The 20,003-nt window shown below is 41.1% G+C and overlaps 1 protein-coding gene across 7 annotated transcripts in view; it reads left to right on the forward strand.

Annotated features, from left to right (window-relative positions):
• Nucleotides 1–20,003, forward strand: part of SMG7 (SMG7 nonsense mediated mRNA decay factor) — a 65,307-nt gene that overhangs the window by 8,790 nt on the left and 36,514 nt on the right. For 2 of the 7 annotated variants that reach the window (XM_037145676.2, XM_037145670.2), the window contains exon 1: nucleotides 14,063–14,116. The exons of 3 other annotated variants lie outside the window; for them this stretch is intronic. In XM_037145676.2, coding sequence (XP_037001571.2) covers nucleotides 14,064–14,116 — 53 coding nt within the window. In that variant the 5' untranslated portion in view covers nucleotide 14,063. Of the gene's footprint in view, nucleotides 1–13,977; nucleotides 14,117–20,003 lie in introns of those variants that run through there. 2 more of the 7 variants (XM_037145671.2, XM_037145673.2) reach the window with 2 other exon arrangements.

Consider the following 20,003-nt stretch of genomic DNA (forward strand, 5'->3'; position numbering starts at 1 on the left):
AAGAAAAGATTTTATTTATTTATTTTTAGAAAAAGGAGAAGGGAGGTTAGAAAGAAATACGATAATGTGAGAGAGAAATATCGATCAGTTGCCTCTTGCACGCCCCAACTGGGGACCTGGCCTGCAAGCCAGGCATGTGCCCTGACTGGGAACCAAACTGGAGCTATTTCAGTTCGAGGGCCAGCACTCAATCAGTCCACTGAGCCACACCAACCAGCACCATCTTTTTTACCTTTTGATAGGGACCAACTGTCCCAGCTAGAGTCATCTCTTCATTGTCTTCTTAACATGGAGACCAAGCGTTCCTGCCTTAGTCTCACTTCCCAGGCTGTTTCCCCTGTAGAAAGAAGTACTGTCTTCCTCTTTCTTCACTTAAACCTCACCTTCCTGTGAAGACTTCGTGTGTACCCCAGTGATTTCTGCATTCTTGAATTTTGTAGCATTTCCTGTCTCGTAGTCATTTGGTACTTAAAGTTTCCTGAACTCGCAATCTCTTTCTTACGTAAGTGAATTGTCTCTGCAGCTAGACCGAGTGTGGGAGAGACCGTGTCTCCACATCTTTAAGATGCATAATGTGTATAACAGTATTGAGGGGAGTCCTCATGCTTTTGTTTTTGGAAAAAACAAAATACTTGCAGATAACCAGTGCTAGGCTCTGAGAATATAAAAACAAATGAACTGGGTTTTGTTCTTTAGGATAGTGGTCTCCTGGGGGAAGTGGATGTTGCACGTGTACTTCAATACTGGGTGGCAAATACTACATTAAATGTTTTCATTTTATTTCATTGAAGGGATGTCTTGACTGTACTAAGACAGGTGGAGCTTCTGGGTGGGCAGTGCAGAGAAAGCTCCTGGAGTTGAACCCTGAGCTCAGTTTTAAAGGATGGGTAGGACTAGCCAGATGAAGACAAAAGGAATAGCAAGCAGGGGAACAAAATGAGCAAGTGCCTGTGGCTGTGCATTTGAGGAACTCCAGAAGGTTTGCAATTATGAATGAGAGCTTGGTTGATGTCAACATCATGATTAGATCAGACTGGCAGTCAGGTTATGCCGTGTGCATTAAAGAGACTTTGATTAGTCACTCTCTCCTTCCTTCTGTGTTTCCTTTGGGAGTCAAGGTTCTTTCTGCAAACCTGGTTGTTAATCGTAGGGGAGCAGTTTGTGTTTGAATGGCTGGTGTTAATTGCACAGGTTCTCCTTGGAGTACGGAGGCTGAGAGAAAGGTGTGTGTTGCCTGCGGCGCTTCCTTTGAGGTACACACAGGCGAAAATTTCCTTACCTTTGAAAGGAGCCTCATCTTAGGCAAATCTTATTTAGGACATTATTAAATTATTATTGTAGGAGAGGAGAGTTTCAGTGAATGCATGTAATTCTGAAAATACCTTTGAGTTGATAGGACTTACTTTGTATAATCTTCACCAGTTGAAATCAGATGCGGAATGGAGGTGTAGAGGTGGAAAAGGGGGAATCACGACGTTAAGGGAGGTCTCTTTGGATTTAATGTTTGAAAGTTTCATTAAAAAAGTTGCAGACCCATTTTGTTTGTGCAGTTCTTGATGGCATTTTTCCTTATGTAGTGTCTTTTAAAAAATACTTATTTTTGGAGAGAGGGGAAGAGAGGGAAAAAGAGAGGGAGGGAAACATTGACGTGTGAGAGAAACAATGACGTGTGGGAGAAATGTTTGTCAGGGACCTGGCCTTGTAACCCAGGCCCTCACTGGGAGTCAAACCGCCGACCTTTTGGCTTGCAGAATGACGCACAGTCCTCTGAGCCACACCAGCCAGGGACGTAGTATCTTGTCGTCAGTGAAAAGCATGATTCTAAAATCTACTGTATTTAACTACTTGTACTTGTGCATTAATGTGCTCAGTCTGTTTTCTAAGAACTCTGTCAGTTCACAAACTACACAAGTTGAGTCCCTTTTTTTCCTCTTCTTTTTCCAAAGGCTTAGTATTTCACTGCTCTGTTCATTATGATACTGTACATTTGAATGTGCTTTACTAATACTGCTTCCTAGAAAGGTCATGAATTATTTATTTAGTTCTTTATCAGGTGCCAACCTAACTCAGTTTTCCTTGAGATACTATGTAATGATGAGATACCAGTACTGGATAATGAGAGTAGAATGCAATTGAAAGATGATACTCAAGGAAGAAATGAGTTTAAAGGTATGCTTACTAGAAAATAAATTGGTTTTTGCTGGTGGAAAAAGATAATAAGCATAGTGTTAAGAGAATCACCACAGACGGGATGCGTGTGAATATAAAAAGTACATTAGAGTGTCTGCAAAAATTTGTACATGTGTGCACACACACAGTTTGTGCAAGATATTTTTTCAATTTTATTTATTTATCTTTAGAGGGGAAGGGAAGGAGAGAAGGAGAGAAACATCAACGTGTGGTTGCCTCTCGTGCATCCCCTGCTGGGAGCTGGCCTGCAACCCAGGCATGTGCCCTGACTGGGAAATGAACCATGATCCTCTGGTTCACAGGCCTGTGCTCAGTCTACTGAGCTGTGCCAGCCAGGGCTGTGCAAGATATCTTTGAGTGAAAATTTTTAACATCTCATTTTACAAAATGCGTATTTCTTGAGTTCTGCTTTCTTTAACCTAAATGATCATGTTATTTATCTGAAATAATCATGTTTTGCTTTGTTTCATTTTTAATGAAACAAGGCAGAACATTTTAAGAAGCACAACTCTAACATTAAGACATACTGGTCATAAATTCTGGTTTATAAAGAAGGAAAAGAAAAAAGTCATAGATGGGCCTTTCTGGCTTACTAACAAAACAGTATGTTGTAGTGAGTTGAATGAGCAGGGCCTTTGAGTTAAGATTGGCCTAATTTGTAATTAGGTTGTCCCAAGTTCAGGTCCCAGCACTGCTATGTATAGCAATGTGACCTTGAACCTCTCTAGTTTTAGTTTTCTGTTCTGCGTTTTCCTGCCTATAAAATGACAGTGATGGAATTATTGGGCAACTTACATGAGAAGATGAATATATGAAATCCAACTTAGTTCCATGTGTTGAAAGAGCCTAATTTATGCATTGTATTCATTTTCTGCATTTCTTATGTATCAGTATTTACCTTATGAACTTGCTAATGTAGTCTTTAAATTGGGTGGGAACCATTGTGCCTTAAATAGCCGTGGGGTGGTGGAAGGGTCTTTACTGGGGAGTAGTCTACTTTATTCTTTAAGGGACCACTGTACATTTTACTAGTACTTTATACTTTCAAAAGTTTTTACCTAAGTGTCTTCTTAAGCTCCTCTAAACAGTAACCTTGTGAAAATGGATTGGCATTTTGCGGAGAAGAAAAATGAACATTAAGGAACCTGACTGAGTTGGGACTGGTTTTACTTTTTATTTTGTTTTATTTTTCCCATGGATGTTGTGCATGCTTTGCTGGGATTGACTTTAATCTCCTCCCTCTTTGACCACTGCACACACTTGAGCAGTGCTCTTAAAAATTAACTTTCCGTTTTGGTGTGTGTGTTTGCAGTTGAGCTTCAAGTAATGTTGTATATGTAATTTACAATTAATGGCTGCAAATTCGTGTATTAAGAAGCACATTTCTGAAAAGTTAATTTTTAAAACTTTCAAGTGCTGATACAGAACTGGTTCATTATTATGAAAGTGCTATAATGAACATCCTTGTACACACACATTCTTGTGTACACTTGAATGGCAGGGTGGGCACATTTAAAAATATGTTGTTCAGTGTGGTAGGTGGAATAATGTACCCCCCACTCCCCTCAAGGGATGTCTACATCTCAATCCCTGAACTCTATCATGTTACTTGGCATGGGGGAGTTAAAGTTGCTCATCAGCTGACTTTAAAATAAAGAGGTTATCGAGGATCATTTGGTAGGCCCAGTGTGATCACAGGTATCCTTTAAGTGTGGAAAAGGGAAGCAGGAGAGTCAGAACTGGGGAGGTAGGATCCTGCTGGAATAGGGCAGGGTCACAGGCCAAGGAATACAGGTACCCCTGAGAATCAGAAAAGTGCAAAAACTGGGATTCTTAGAGCCTCCCGGAAGAGACACAGGCATGGTCACACCTTGATTTGACCCCACTGGGACTCATTTAGGCTTTTGACTTTCAGACCTGTAAGAAATGAATTTGTGTTGTTTTTAAGCCACTAAATTTGTGGTAACCTGTTACAGCAGCAACAGGGAGTTAATACGTGGTAGATGTTGCCAGAAGACACCGGAAGATTTGTGCTGTTTATTCTGGCCTTAGCACTGTTTAAAAGTACCTGTATCTTTACATCCTTGCTAGTACTGGGATGATTTCATGCATCTCCTTTAAAAAAAAACAAAAACAAAAACAGATTCCATGATGTGTTTATTTGTTTGGCTTTTTTTTTTTTAAGATTTTATTTATTTATCTTTAGAGGGGAAGGAGAGAGGAAGAGAAACATCAATGTATGGTTGCCTTTCGTGCGTCCTCTGCTGGGAACTGGCCTGCCGGGAACTGGCCTGCAACCCAGGCACGTGCGCTGACTGGGAATCGAACTGCAATTGTCTGGTTCGCAGGCCCGTGCTCAATCCATTGAGCTACACCAGCCAGGGCTGTTTGGCATTTTTTTAGAATGCTAGACAAATATCACTTCTCTGGGAAATTAGTAGATGTTAGGATTCTCAATATTGTCGAGGCAAAATCAATTTTAAGAATTTTGGGGTTAAACTGGACTTTTATGTAGGACTTCTCCTAGTTTGTAACATGCTAATGTGGATTATGAAACTTCGGAGAGAGAGTTCAGTGTTTCCAAAAGTTATGTCACATTTCACGAAACTAATATTTTCTTGGAATACTCACTTGAACAATTCATTTTGTGTTCTTTTGTCCCATGACCTTTCTCCTTAATACAATGACCTTCACATAGGCTCATATCATGTCTTAGACCTTGTCATTTTTCAGACCACAACTTCGTCCCCGTGAATCCCACTGTTTCTGTTCAAGGTGTCTGGTACATTGGGACCAGAGGGAGAAGGACCACACTGCTGAGTGGAAAGGTGACTAGTTAGTTAGATTAGGGGTTCCAGTGAGAAACGATGGGGGGCGCCCAGACCGAGTGACCAGCATGCACGTTCCCCTTCATATAGGAACTTTGTTGAAGGAAGTGTTTCTCTTGATGAGGCATGAGTTACTTTTTTTTGGGTTTTAGACCCAAATGTAAACACAGTTTCTTTAGGTTACTCAGTTCACGTCCCCAGATTTCAAGGTGAGGTAAGATGGATGTGAGAGAACAGTTTGTAACCTGGGAATGACAGCCATGCACAGTCAGGTCAGTTTGAAAATGACATAATGTGATACCAAGCTAATAAAACAATCTGCAGGTTTTCTGCTTCCCTATTTGTAACCTCCACTGTTTCTTCATACCTGAAATAACAATTAGTCTTTCCTCGCCACTATTTTTGGCAGCTGCTGTGAAGCTACCAGAGATGCCAGTGCTCAGAAATGTGTCACCATGAGAAATTCTCTCTCGTTTTGAATGCCAACAGAGAACTGCTTCCTTTTGCGTGAGGATTTACTTGTTTCTGTGTTGCGTCCGGGAGATGTATGCAGTATATCCTGATTTGTAGCCATAAGGTTACACCCTTTAATATAAATCTTTGTGCAACTTTGAAAGGGAATCTTGAGTTCATAGCCTTCGTTTTAAATTGTTTGGTATGTTGTTTTATGATTTTATTAAAAAATTTATGAATCATTTTAACCTGGTTGTTGAAGGGTGTCTTAATTTATGATCTAGACCCCTTTGCCGTATGGGTTCTGGACTGGCTCCCAGTCACCTGTAATCTGGCAGTGCTGTCATAGCTTTTGTGTTTTCGGGTCTGGCATTTGAGGCTCATGTCGAGTAGCAGCGAGGTAGGTAACCGAGTAGAGAGAGGCTGCTTGGTTTGTGCTTTCGAAATGATTAATAGGTGACCAGTTTTATTTTGTGCCAGACACTGCTCCAAACATTGTTTATTAACTCTGCATCCTCACAGCAAGCCACGAGGTATGGACTGTGGGCTTCATGTTCAAGAAGAGCGAACAGAGAGGCAGCATGAGAGTTGAGCACAGGGCACGCGCAGCGTGGCAGAGCAGTGACGTGAGCCCGGGAGTCGGTCTCCAGAATCCATTCTTTTAGCTGCACCTCGTAAGGACTCTGTGGCTCTAGTTTTATGCTCTTGTTTGCTTAGTATTGTAGGATTTCATTTTTATTTTATTTTTGTTCTCTAAATATTTGCTATTATATACTATGTAAATATTTTATATATGTATGCATAGTCTGAACAAACCTTTTTCATCAACATTAACCTTCCTAATGCATTTATTTTTTGTAGGATAATAAGGGAGAGGACAGGGAAGTTTTGCCAGAAAGCTTATTAATGGGAACAGAAGGGAGAGATTGTTTTTCCTTTGTATTTGAAATAAGTTAATTTAGACTGACTAAGTTGGCCTGCTGCTCTTCTCTCATAGTGGTTTTTCCTGCAGTTTCTGCCTTTAGTATTGCTATGTAAATACGAGGTCTGTACAGAAAAAGTCCAGCCATTGCTAATATAGCAAGAACGGTTTGCATGACATCAGTGTCACCTGGCAGCCAAGGAGAGTAGACTGGACTGCACGTGTGTGACCAATGACAACTTCACTGTACGAGTCAGTGGGGGGCAGTAGATGCCATTGAGTGAGCATTTGTGCTCTGTGGCCATCACATTCAAAATGACTGAGCAAATATAGCACCGAATCTGCATCCAATTTTGTGTTAAGCTTAAACATTCCTCCGTGGAAACTATTCAGATGATTCAGAAGGCCACAGCTTCATCACAACAGTGTGCCCACCCATGCATCATGTCTCCTGCAGAGTGTCTTTGGCAAAACATCAAATCACCCAGGTGCCTCAGCCACCCTGTAGCCCAGAGTTGGCACTCTGGCACGTCGGGCTTTTCCCAAAACTAAACTCACCTTTGAAAGGGAAGAGATTTCAGACCATTCATGAGATTCAGGAAAATGTGACAGGGCAGCTGATGGCAACTGGGAGAGCTGTGTGAGGTCCCAAGGTGCCTACTTTGAATGGGACTGAGGAGTCATTGTCCTGTGTACAATATTTCTTGTATCCTCAGTAAATGTCTCTATTTTTCATATTATATGGCTGGATAGATACCTTCTGGACAGACCTCATACGGTCTATTTTCCAGGACACTTTGGAATATGGAGAACCAGCTACTATGGGAAAAACAATTCTGACCCCTCCTCCCCTCACTAATAATTCAAGTGGAGAATAACTTGCCAGTTTTTATATGTCAAGTACAGAAGATCGGATTGCCTTTTCCTTCTTGGCTTAGTAAAGTTCCCATATAGAGAGATGTTCAGGTGCCAGCTCCTGACACCAGGAATATAATTTTGCATGTATGAAATTTAAATTTTAGATAATACATTGTTTCAAAAGAAAAAAAACCAGTGTGGCTTTAAAAAAAACCAAATTACTAAAGCTTTTTTTATGTGGCCTGACATCTTTGAATTTATCATTTTTCTTATTTAAAAATACATAGGCTTCTGAAATGGAGAGAATAGGACTGGTTAACTTAAAAAAAAGGAACAACTTTCCTCTCCTTACCTTAGAGTCTTCTTCTCATGTGACTTCACACTGTCTTTGAAAAGTTTCTTCTTCCAGAAAGTCTTACTTTGAGTCAACCTAGAATTTTGTCAGATAGATGACCGGATGTTTCTCTTTATTCTCAGAACTCATGCATTAGTCAGATTACCTTGTGTTTGTTCCCCTGATAGCATTTGAGGACAAGGCTTTCTCAATTATCTTGATGTAACTTTAGAGCAATACAGACACGTTGTAAATGTTGACTAGTAATGTATGAGATTGTCCTTATTGAGAACATTTTGACTTACAAGACAGTCTCAGTCAGAATGACATATCCCAGTCTTCAGGAAACTGTGGGGTCTGACTTAAGGCAGTGTTATCCACTGTGGTATAAACAAAACTAAGCCCACTCAGGCAACGGAAAGAAGCAGGAACTGCCATCTTTTTGAGAAATGCTAGTGGACCAAGTGGGTTTGAAGATGGGAGTATATTGGGAGACTCTCAGTGAGGCTCTTGGTCGTGAGGAACGGAGACCACTCGGCTCATGGAAGCTGGGGGACCCAGGCACAGCAGCTGTATTAGTTTTTAGTTGCAAAGTGCTATAAATTAGGTGGTTTTTAAAAACACTAAGTTATTATCTTACACTTCTGGAGGTCAGAAGTTGGAAATGGGTCCCACTAGGCTGAAATCTAGGTGTCATTTTTTCTGGAGGTTCTGGGGGGGGGATCCATTCTCTAGCTTTTGAGGCTGCTTGCATTCCTTGGCTCATGGCCCTGTTCACCTTCACAACTAGTGATCACATGAGTCTACCCTCAGCTTCCTTCATCACATCTCTGAATCTGCCTCTTCCCTCTTTTCCTTACAAATATCTCTGCGATTGCAGTGGGCACACCGAGCTAATCCAGGACCATCTCCTTTCAAAATCCTTAATATAACCACATCTGACATGATATTAGTCCCCTTTGCAATCTAAGGTAACATATTCACAATCTCCTGGGAGTAGGGTGTGTGTGCGTCTTTGGGAGGCCACTATTCTGCCTCCACCACCAGCTGCATGGCCTGGACCATACAACCTTCAAGTTCAGCCGGGGAAGACACCGCTGTGCAGGACCTTGACCCTATTCATAACTTGTATGCCCGATTCACCCCTCACCACGCACAGGGACTGACCACTGACACTGGAAATCGGGTGTAGTTGCTACTGCCATCCGGGATGGATTCACCATCGCTAGTTCCCTCTCGCTAGATGCCATTGACAGATGCAGTGGGTATGTTGCTTGGTAGTTTGATTCAGGTGTCTGCACCCTGGCTGCAAGGGAAACTGGTAAATCTAGTGGGAAGTAGGTTCTGCCTTGGAAGTTTAGGGTTTTCATAAAATTAGGAAGGGAAATTCAGGTTCTGGGCTTTCAAGAATGCCAGCCAGAGAAAGCATACAAGTACAGTCGAGCATCCTTGGTATGAGGATTCTTCTGTTCACTTGATAAACTCAGCGCCGGAGGTGCACAGATGAGTGAGATCCATGTCTGTTTCTCTTGGGGCCAGCCAGAGCAGGAGTGAAAAGTCATGTTCATGTGCTAGTACTTCAACAGAAATCACAGCTGAGGTTTCAATATGTGAATTGTTGAAAACAGGTCTGTTACCCATCATGGAATAACAAAATAAGTGGTTTAGGTACTGGAATTGTGATATAGCTGGGTTTGAACCCCAGTCCTAGCACTTACAACCTTTGTGATCTTGGGCAAGTTTCCTAGAAACTCTGAGCCTTTGTTTACTTATAAAGTTGGGAAAATAGTAGTTGTCTTGGGTTACTATGGAAACCTAATTGGGAATGGTCTATGTAATCCACTTGTCACTTAGTAGGCCCCCAATATTATTAGTTGTCTTTCTTTCTCTATGTAGCACGTTAAATGTTACTCTTTCATTTAAACACCCCCCTCCCCGCCCCATTAACCATGCACAATATTTAAACAAGCCCCTATGGCACTCGAGACTCCCTCATACTTTTGTATTTTTCTCCATTGAATCTTTCACATGTTGTCATTGTTCCCATTCTACCCCATAAAAATCACATTATGAGTTCCATAACGTGACAAAGAGCTTAAAAGCTCTTTGACCGTGACATCTTCCTCCAGGTACTGCTTCTCTTTCCTAGATGAAGATGTCTGAATTCAGATTGTCTCCTCTGTTTTACAGTGAAGTCAGTCACGGGCCTTATTTATTCCCTCACTTCTTCACCAGAATTGTTCTTAACAAGATCCTCAGTGACTTCCACATTACTAAGTCCAATACTCAGTACTCAGGCCTTATTTGACTTGATGCATCAGCTGCATTTATGATTCTGCCCTCTTTGTTGAAGCCCTTTATTCATTTGGCTTTCAGGACACCTCGCCTCTGGCCTTTACTTTTTAGTCTGTTTACTGTTCTCTTACCATCTCTAGCCTGTATATGCTGGTGAGTCCCAAATGAGTATCTAGTTTAGACCTTTCCTTTAAGCCCCATACTCTTTAACTGCCTAGTTACCCTCACCTGGATGTATGGTGACTATCTCAAACCTAGCATTATTGTAAAAATAACAGTGTGCTTATATAATACCATGTGCCAATCACTTGTCCCAAAATGGATTTTCCCCCCAATACCTACTTCTTCCTCTTGTTGGTAAAGGGCAAACCCACTACTCCAGCTTCTTAGGCTGAAAACTGTGAATCATTTTTGACTCTTCTCTCTCTCTTCCCCACCCCCTTCCTCTTCCTCTTCTTTTTTTCCATTCAAACACTGTTGTCAGAGTCTGATCACATTTTAAAATCTCTATTGCTGCCTACTGGTCAAAGCCTGTCATTTCTCAACATAGCAGCCAGCTGGAACCTGTTAAAATCTGGTTAGATCATGTCAGCTCTTTGCTCAGAATCTCCAAAGATTTCCCATTTCTCAGACCATCTAAGGCAAGTTGGACGACTTAGTCATCCAGTGGCTCAGCCCCACCTGAATGGTCCAAGACAGCCTCACTCGGATGTCTCTAGACCTTCAACTGTCTGGATGGCTGTGGTAGGTGGGAGAACTGGGTCTCCTCTTCCCATGTGGTCTGTCATCCTCGGCTTCATAACATGGTGATTGTATTACAACAGAGCAAGTCGAAATGTCCAAGTGCTTGTCAAGCCTCAGTTTGTATCCCATATGCTGAAGTCCAGTTGGCCAAATTATGTCACATGGCCAATCCCAGGTTAAATGTGTGAAGTGGGTTCTCAAGGGTGCAGATGCCAGCGTGTACGTGGTTCACTGGGCCATCACTATTGTATGTGACAGCCTTCTGAAGGCCCTGGGATGTGTATCAGGTGCAGTATGTTAAATTGCTTGGTTATAATACAGCACCCCTGGAAAATAATAAGAAAATAATTTAAAAAGGGACCTGACTAGATAAAACTGATGTCTGGAAATATGGGCTAACGGTTCTTTGGTGGAAAAATCAGACTTGACTTTTGTATGGTATCTTTTATTTTTAAATTCGAGACCACCAAGAATTCGAGAATATTATAGTACTATAATAATTTATAGATTATTTTATTTAGTTAAATTGGACAGTTATCTTAAATATTGTTGCTAGCTGTTTGAGTTAATTAACTTGTCTATGTCTCATGTTATCCCCCTACTCCAAATGGGGAACTTATACTTTATTTTTCCCTAGTCTACATTCATATGGTGTTTTATGTTATATAAAAGACAGCTTGCTGGTTGTCTTTCCAATCTGATTTTTGTTCTCTGTCGCCTATGAAAGGATATGTATAGTTAAGCCCTTGTTATCTTCAAATCAACTGTCTTGTCATGTTGTTCTGTCAGTTATTTTTCTCTCATTCTTACTGTTTCCAGTAAGTCTGGTCTGTAAGTACTTGTATTATTGTAGGTAAGTATGTCCAAGCATTGATGACTTCCTCATGTCTTCATGGGTAGTCTTCCCTTGATCTTAGCCAAAAGATTAAGAAGTAGTCTTCATGGGCAGTCTTACCTGACCATTTATATATCGGAATGCTAATTTTATTAAAAAGTGCTTTCCTTTTATTTTCCCTTTCTAGTACCTGTAGGGCATTTAGGTTATTTATTTTTGGAAGATATGGGGGTTGTTGCAAAGGATGCATTTTTAAAAAAGTATTGGGTCCAGTAGTAGTGAAAGCCATTATTCTGGCATACCTAATGTAGTACAGAAATTTGGGTGAAGGTAAATAGCCTTCTGATTGTTAATGGCTTAATCTGAATTTCTTATTTCACTCACTTGGGTTGTTTGACTTACCCATGTTCTGTTTGAGGTTTTGGATTTTGTGTATCTGTAGAATTATATAGTATATTGTATATATGCTGTGTAGACCCCAGTATGAAGGAAACAATATCTGATTAAGAGAGCTGAGTAGATGATCATGGGCTTTGCTTGGTGACTGTATAGAGTTGTAGATTTTCTGAACTTAGAAGGAGGTATGGCCCTCTCTGGTGGAGCTCAGTGGATTGAGCACCGCCTGTGAACCAGACGGCTGCTGGTTCAATTCCCTGTCAGGACACGTACCTGGGTTGTGGGCCAGGTCCCCAGCTGGGGACAAGCAAGAGACAACCAGTCATTTTCTCTCACACAAGTGTTTCTCTCCTACTCTTTTTCCCTCCCTTCTCCTCTCTCTGAAAATAAAATATTTTTTAAAAAAGGAAGTATGTTATTTTTAGTTATCAGATGAAAAATCTTTCAAGCTGTTTTCCTGAAAGACTTTTGAAACTTGAGAAAGTTTGAATTTTTAGGGTCTTAGGCTTTTGAGAGACTGGTTAGTCCCAATTAACATGAGCTTATTGGAGCACCTTGAAGCCTGGCAGGTGCTGGTAGGCACTGGATATACAGGGTTGAATGGCACCGTCTCCAGGAGGAAGTGGGTAAACACGCACCTTCATTGCAGTGCTGACTGGAGAAGTGGCGTTAAGATGCAGTGGGAGTGCTGGGCTCAGCCAGGGCCCCCGTAGGAGAGTCGCTGAGTCTTGAAACGGGAGAGTGGGAAAACCCGACCTGGAGAGAAGAGGCAGGCATTTCAGGTGCGTGGAAGAGTTCGAATACTATCCTGAGGGGCAGAATAGCAAGGAACTGAAAGTAGTTGAGCTTGATCGGGTCATAAAGTGTAAAGGGGGAGCTGCGGGACCTGCCAGGCTCTGCTAGGGGGCTTGGGTTTCGTCCTGAGTGTTTTTTATCAGGCTTTCTCTCCACTACAACCAAAGCCACGGGTGGTTGAATACATGCTTGGGAAGTACGGAGATAAAGTCCACATAGATCTGCGGCGTGCTCTCTTTAAGACCGGTGTTTATTGTTTAAAAAGTATGAATAACTTTGTCTTTTTTTCTAGAGTTATTATTGTGAGTTCTTAGCTTCAGTTTCCTAATGCATTGAATGAGGATAATAATAGCATTTATTTCTTAGGATTATTGGGAGTGATAATAACCATGATGATGATAATGACAATGACAATAATAGCTAACTCTTTTTTTTGCGGGTTTTCTTACCAAGGGGTGGTTCTGAGTGCTTTATTTTTCTTACCTCATTTACTCCTCAGAGCATCTCAGTGAGGTAGGTACTTTTATTATCTCCTTCTAACAAAACTGGGACATAAAGAAGTGATTTTCCTAGGGTTACATACCTAGTAAGTGGTGGAGCTTGGTTTGAATATAAGATACTTCACTGTATTACACTCCCATTCTATGCATAGAACATGTAACACAGAATCTGCCACATAATAATTGCAAATGTAAACAATTGTCAGCAGTCAATAATAATTACTTAATTTACTTGGTCTACATCTCTGAGTTAGATTGACATCCCTAAGAAACTGCTGTATTTTTCCTGTGGCTTGACTGACTTCTGCGTGCCACTGAATGCACACAGCGTGACACCCACGTCCGTGCTTCTAACCACTACCTTCTTCTGCAAATCTGCCATCATCAGCTGATCTTAGGATGGAAGCATTAGTCCTACCATCTGTACTTGCCATTAAACCATTAAACATGGTTTAATTGCTTTACATGTTTTTCTTGTGGTAGGCAACCCAGCTGGGACCAGCCACCTGCTCGTGTGACCTACAGGGCACTCTCACCTTGTCCTGCAAGAACCCTGCTGGGTAACTTGTAGTTATTCTGCGATCACACTGCTTTCAGGCAGAGAGGAGATCAGGGTCACATTGGTATGTAAAACTAGAATGCTAGAAATACACAAAACAAGTTTCAAATGTGTTTTCTAAGAAACTAAATGCAAAAAGGAAAAAAGCTTTGACATTCTTCCTTCGCCTTTGACATGAAATCATTTCACATAAAAGGAAAGTCATTTTTGTCATGGAGTTCTCTGTTGCTGTGGGTTAACTTGTATTTTCCTCCTCTCCTCTATCTAGAGTGTCTTAAAGCCATTCTACCTTAGGAGAAATTGGATGTTCTTGCAGATAGTCATTGTGGGAGAAAGCGTTCGTTTAAGTCCCAGATGCGGACCGGAAACATGAAATCAGAAGAGCGTCTGAATTCAAGTAATATTAGGTAGGATAAAAAACACAAGGGTTTCTACATGTTTATGTTCCTTTTAGAGATGTATGTTGTAGTATCATATTCTGTGAACACTAATAGAAGAGGTAGCGACTTTCTGAACCATTTGATACTAACTTACACGGGAGTGGGGAGTGCTAAAGATTTTTTTACAGTTATGTGGTTTCATAAGAACTTGGGTGTGTGTTTACTTTCTTGTGAGCATTTGTATCTTATACTCAAAGGAGGATTTTTAAACATTTACTAAATTAAATTTAAGAAATTTTTTATGTATGTCTGAATATTTATAAGCCTAGGGACATGTGATTCGTCTTGCAGATTATCCTTTAGGATGACAGTTCCCGTCTTTTGGTTGCATATTTAGCAGTTCTTTTGCGTGCAGGGAGCATCAGCTCTTGGTTCTCCTTGTCGGCATGGACACGGGCAGGTGTCCTGGTGTGCTAGAGGAGCCCTCTGTAACCTCACGGTGGGCTAGGAACTTGTCACAGCAGTTCCTGCTCTCTCAGTTTTGTTCTCACTTTCTTCTGTCTTCAACCTACTGCTTTCTCCTGGCTTGGTTTTTCATTTGAAACACACTCAAGTCTCTCCCATTGAGAAGAAGGAAGTTCTTTTCACCCCAGACACCCTGCTGGTTCTCTCCACTGCCCAGTCTTAAGAGTTGACTTCAACTTCTCCCTCTCGTTTGTTCTTCGGCCCCTACAGTTTGATGTTCTTTCTGGCAGGGCTGTTGTTGACCCTGATTTCACTGAATCCCGCACACTTTCCAGTTTGTACTGTACTTTCTGCTGCTTTTAATGCTGTTGGCTGTTCTTTTTATCCTCTTGTTTTCCACGGCCAGTCTTCTCTTACGCTCATAGACATGTTTGATGGTTTCTTCGTGGCTTTCTTTCATCTGCCCCTTAACGATGAAGGCAGGGAGCTAGCTGCTCCCTCTGCCTTTTTGGGCTGTTACATTTACTCTCCTGGGTTCATCCACCATCAGTGTGCTGATCTCTCCAGCACTGCATCCCTGGTCGTGATGTGTCCTCTCCAGGTGCCTGCGGACACAGCTTCACCTCGGGTACCCAGCCGTCCAAGTTAACCTGGGAATGGTTTTAGACTGTTTTTTCTGCATTGTCTTTTCTTCTGCTGATTTTGCTTCCTAATATTTTCTGGTTCTACCTTTTTCCACCCATCTGTATTATCACTTCCTCACTTCCATTCTTGTCCTTTAAAAAATCCATTTTCTGTTTATCTTATAATCTTTTTTTTTTAGAACTTATTTATTTATCTTTAGCGGGGAAGGGAAGGAGATGGGGAGAGAAATATCAATGTATGGTTGCCTCTTGTGTGTCCCCTGCTGGGAACTGGCCTGCAACCTAGGCATGTGCCCTGACTGGTAATCAAACCGTGGTTGCTTGATTCCCCGGCCCACGCTCAATCCACTGAGTTACACCAGCCAAGGCTTCTTATAATCTTTTAAAATAAGATTTTACTATTTATTTTTATTTTTAGAGAGAGAGAGGGAGGGCGGAGAAAGAGAGGGAGAGAAGCATCAATGTGTGGTCGCCTCACGTAGTCCCCACTAGGGACCTGGCGGGCAACCCAGGCCTGTGCCCTGACTGGGAATCAAACCAGCAACCCTTTGGTTTGCGGCCCGCACTCAATCCACCTGAGTTACACTAGCCAGAGCTATCTTATAATTTTTAATGATGCAATTCTGATAGTGCTATGCCCCTGCCTAAAACTTAGCACTGGTTTCCTATTAGTTAAAAGACAGAATTTGAGCTTCTTGACATCATGCAAAGCCTTTCAATCTGCCGTCTGCCTTGATTCTCTCGCTGGTCTCCTGGAGCTTCCGACCTTGTATCAATGCTCTAGTCTCTCTCTTTCACTTGCATCCTTTTGCTTTTATTGTTGTGCTATTTTCTCTGCCTGAAAGAAGAATTCTGTCTCGTCCTTTGGGATTTCCAAACCAGAGTAGGCTTTTGATTAAACTAGGCACACATTTTTAAATAATACAGATTAGAGTGAATGTTGTAATACAGAACATGGGAGTGTCAAGAGATGAGAAAGTCCCCGACAAACTGTAAAGTGCCGTAGAGAGGAAGCAACGTGGCATTTCTATTCTCTCACCGAGAAGGGCTCCGTTAGGGCAGCAGCGTCTCCAGGTGTTCTCCTGTGGGACTCCGCAGTGGCGCAGGAACACGATCGATTCTCTTCCGATTAATTCCACGAGATTTGACGCCTTAGAGATCTATAGATTGTGTGTGTTGTGCAACTGAGTGCATAACACATACTATACAGGGTTTGGCCTGTTATTCAGCACAAATAATTATGATTGGTTATGGTGCTTCCATGTAATTGATGGATACTGTTGTGTCCAGTACTCCTTAGTGCTCTATGGAAATAAGTCCATAAACCAACTTGAAATAAAACCGGTCTTGGCTTTTATTTAAATTAAAAAATCCTCTCGCCTTGCCGAAACAAAAAACTGGCTCACCTCTCCCTGGCCGCTGTGAGTTTGGGGGATGTTGGCCCGTGTCCCACTCAGAGGAGAAAAGGGGAAGTGGGAGTTCGGGTGGAGGGCTCCTCCTTGTGTCTGCCCCGACTTCGACGTGTCTTCTGTTTATAAGCCGTGAGCCTTAATGTGTCCTAGTGATGTGTTCTTGCTGTTTTATATCTGTTACCTTGCCTTGTTATGTCAGTGCTTTTTATAGTCAAGATATGTTAAAGAAGATAACCATTAATTTTAGTTCTTTTTTCTCTAGTGACATTATTTTAAAAATGGTCATGCAATGTTACATACTGAAAGCCCCAATTCTGTGAGCTGTTACTCGCAAACATTCTAAAATTTTTTTTATGATCTTGTCTGAGAGAGGGACTGTGACATAATGGTTAGGAGTTTGCCTTTGTACCGAACTGATTGAGTTCAGATGCTGCCTCTGTCACATGCTAACTTGGTGACCTTGGGCAAGGTATTTACCTGAGCAAACATAGCATAGCTCTCCAGTTGTGAGAGACATAGACACTTGGAAGGTGCCCAGGACAACTGTCTCTCCTTGTGTTTCTTTAGTTACAAAGTGGGGCAGTAGTAGTTCAGCGTGGATTAAATGGTTACTTCGTTTAAAGCCCTTAGAACAGTGTCTGGTGGGTAGTAAGGGCATGTAGCGTTCGTTCGCTGTTGTAGTACCTGCCTGTTCCATCAGAGGGCATTGTGGGTTTGTAAATCTCGATCCTATGCTCTCCAAGAGTGTTGTTGTGCATTGTTAGCTTTCAGCATATTTGATTATCACGGAATGTTTCAGATTTACTCAGCATTTCACGACTTCTCTTTATTGCTCGATATAAATGTTTAATTTCTCTTATTTTTTATGAATTGATATATTTAGTATTTTGAAAGCTTTGTATTTTGTAACTATTCAGCAGCGCTATTTTTATTCTTGGTTCATTCATTCTCTCTATTGATTCCTTCAGCTTAAAGTAAGAATATAAAGGGACTCATGTTGCTACAACTTCTGCCAAGAAAAACCATTTAAAAACTCTTACCTTTTTATATAGCATTCGCTATAGGGTATGAATTGTAAAAACCGTATAAACTATGAAAACAAATTGACTTTTAACAAAACCAGTAGGTTAATTGTAGTATTTTTTCTTTATAAAGTAAAGTGTAATCAAATAACCAGTTTTGTGCTAATCTTTATGGAAGTTGGTAGCAGGTGACATCTCTCTGGCTTTGATTTTCTGTTATCACGCGCTGTAAAGAAGAAAGCATAGTAGTGTAGGTGTGGGCGTAGGCTTTCCTCTTCGCGGGACATGACAGTCCTCGCTGACCCGTACTTCTCACCCGTCCGGGTGGGCGTTTTTGGTACACGGGGAAAAGGAGGCGTTGGTGGGTAATAGTACTAAACCTAATGATGCTTTAAACAGTTTGCAGATTACCTTCATCAAAAGTATGACATGGCCTGAAACTGCGAACTTTCCAATTACATGCGGCTATTCTTTAACAGTTCTCTGTGTGAGAGGACTGCGGTATTAACTAATGAAAACGGATTTATTTACTCTGAAGGAAGTCACAGACAGATATTTTATTTCTTTCTTTTTTGTTTTTTAAATCAAGTACTCGCTAGAGCAGGACAGGCAAAGATTTTCTGCAAAGGGGGAGATAGTAAATGTTTCAGGCTTGGAGGGCCATGTGGTCTTCGTTTAACTACTCAGTTCTGCCCTTGTAGCAGCGAGCAGCCATAGACAGTACGGAAATGAATGGGCACAACTGTGTTCCAGTGAAATTTATTTACAAAACACAGATTCAGGTAAAGGAGGGAATTTCACTCAAAGCTGACCATTGCACTAGAATATGAATTTTACTTGTAGTCTTTCTGATAAAAACTCAGATATTTCCTAATGCGAACAGATGATTTCATTCAGGATAGTTGACTTAAATGTTAGTATTCAGCGGATGGCACAAAACTGAACCTAGATAAGACTGTCAGCTTTTTATGTTATAGAATTTTTTTAAAGATTTTATTTATCTTTAGAGGGGAAGGGAAGGAGAGAGGGAGAGGACCATCAATGTGCAGTTGCCTCTCATGTGTCCCCTGCTGGGAACTGGCCTGCAACGCAGGCATGTGCCCTGACTGGGAATCGAACCATGATACTCTGGTTCGCAGGCCCGCGCTCAATCTATTGAGCTACACCAGCCAGGTGTTACAGAATTTTTTTACTCTAATTTGGAAGAAATAGAAGCGCCATATTTTGCAGTGTATAATGCACACTTTGGCCCAGTTTTTGAGGGAGCAATAAGGATGTGCATTATACACAGGTAGGTCTAAAAACGTGGGTGTACGTTGTGCGTGGGAGTGAATTATACACCGCACAATATGGTGACTTGGACTTTGGCGTCAGAAGGAACTAGGTTTGCACTTAATTGTACCTAATTGCTTTGTGACTGTGGACAAATTATTTTACATTTCACAGTTTTCAGTTTCCTTGTTTATGGAATGGGAATTAATAGTAGCTATCTCCCAGGGTTTTTATATATTTCATTTAGCTCTCTTTTTCCATCATTTCAATTTAGCAAGATTATTTTAGTGATTAACATGTGTCTCTCTCAGAACCTAGTAAGGAACTCTGCACAGAAATGGGCACCTTTACCCTCGTCAGCTGAGGAATCAAAACTCCTGGAATTTCAGAATGCTTTAATATTTATGTCATAGAGCGTTACGACATTTTTGTACTTTTGTTGGTGCTTGAATTTTTACTTTTACAATTTTTCTTGGACAGATTGAGTATATGAACATACAGTGTAAAATTTGATTTCTATTTGTTAATGGAAGCTTGGTCCAGAATCTGTTAGAATTACAGTTCTCCTTTTACTGATGGCCTATAAAAGAAGCAGATTGTTTGTAAATTGTTATTCTATGTGCTCATTGTAACCTTCCTTTGACTGGAAGTTGTGAGCACACTGAAATGATGCTGTTCATCTTTACAAGCAAATCTTACTTAGAATGAGAAAACTGGGCACATCACCCTAAGAATAAAATATCTTGTGTACATATGAACTTTTAGCTAAAATATGGACACAAAGTAAAATACTTCATCCTCTTCGGGGACAAAATGAAAGGTTATTGAACCCAGTGAAGATGCATGATTGGCACTGGCTTTTTGGTGTAAAGTTCATAAATTAGCACTCTCGGAGGACTTGAGCGGGGAGGAGAGGAGGCCGTTGTGACATCGATAGGCTGGGGTATGTGGTGTTCTTTGTTAAGTTGTCAGGCCTTATGTTCTAGGGCATGAGCTAATGTGACCTTGTGAAAAAAAATTCTAATGGCAGAAGTTTAACACTCAAAGCAAACAGCGAAGCTGGGCTATGTGGATAATGGAATTTGATATGATGTTACAT

This window comes from Artibeus jamaicensis, unplaced genomic scaffold (genome assembly GCF_021234435.1).
Source record: "Artibeus jamaicensis isolate MK-2021 breed Jamaican fruit bat unplaced genomic scaffold, CSHL_Jam_final contig_327, whole genome shotgun sequence".
NCBI classification, from domain to species: domain Eukaryota; kingdom Metazoa; phylum Chordata; class Mammalia; order Chiroptera; family Phyllostomidae; genus Artibeus; species Artibeus jamaicensis.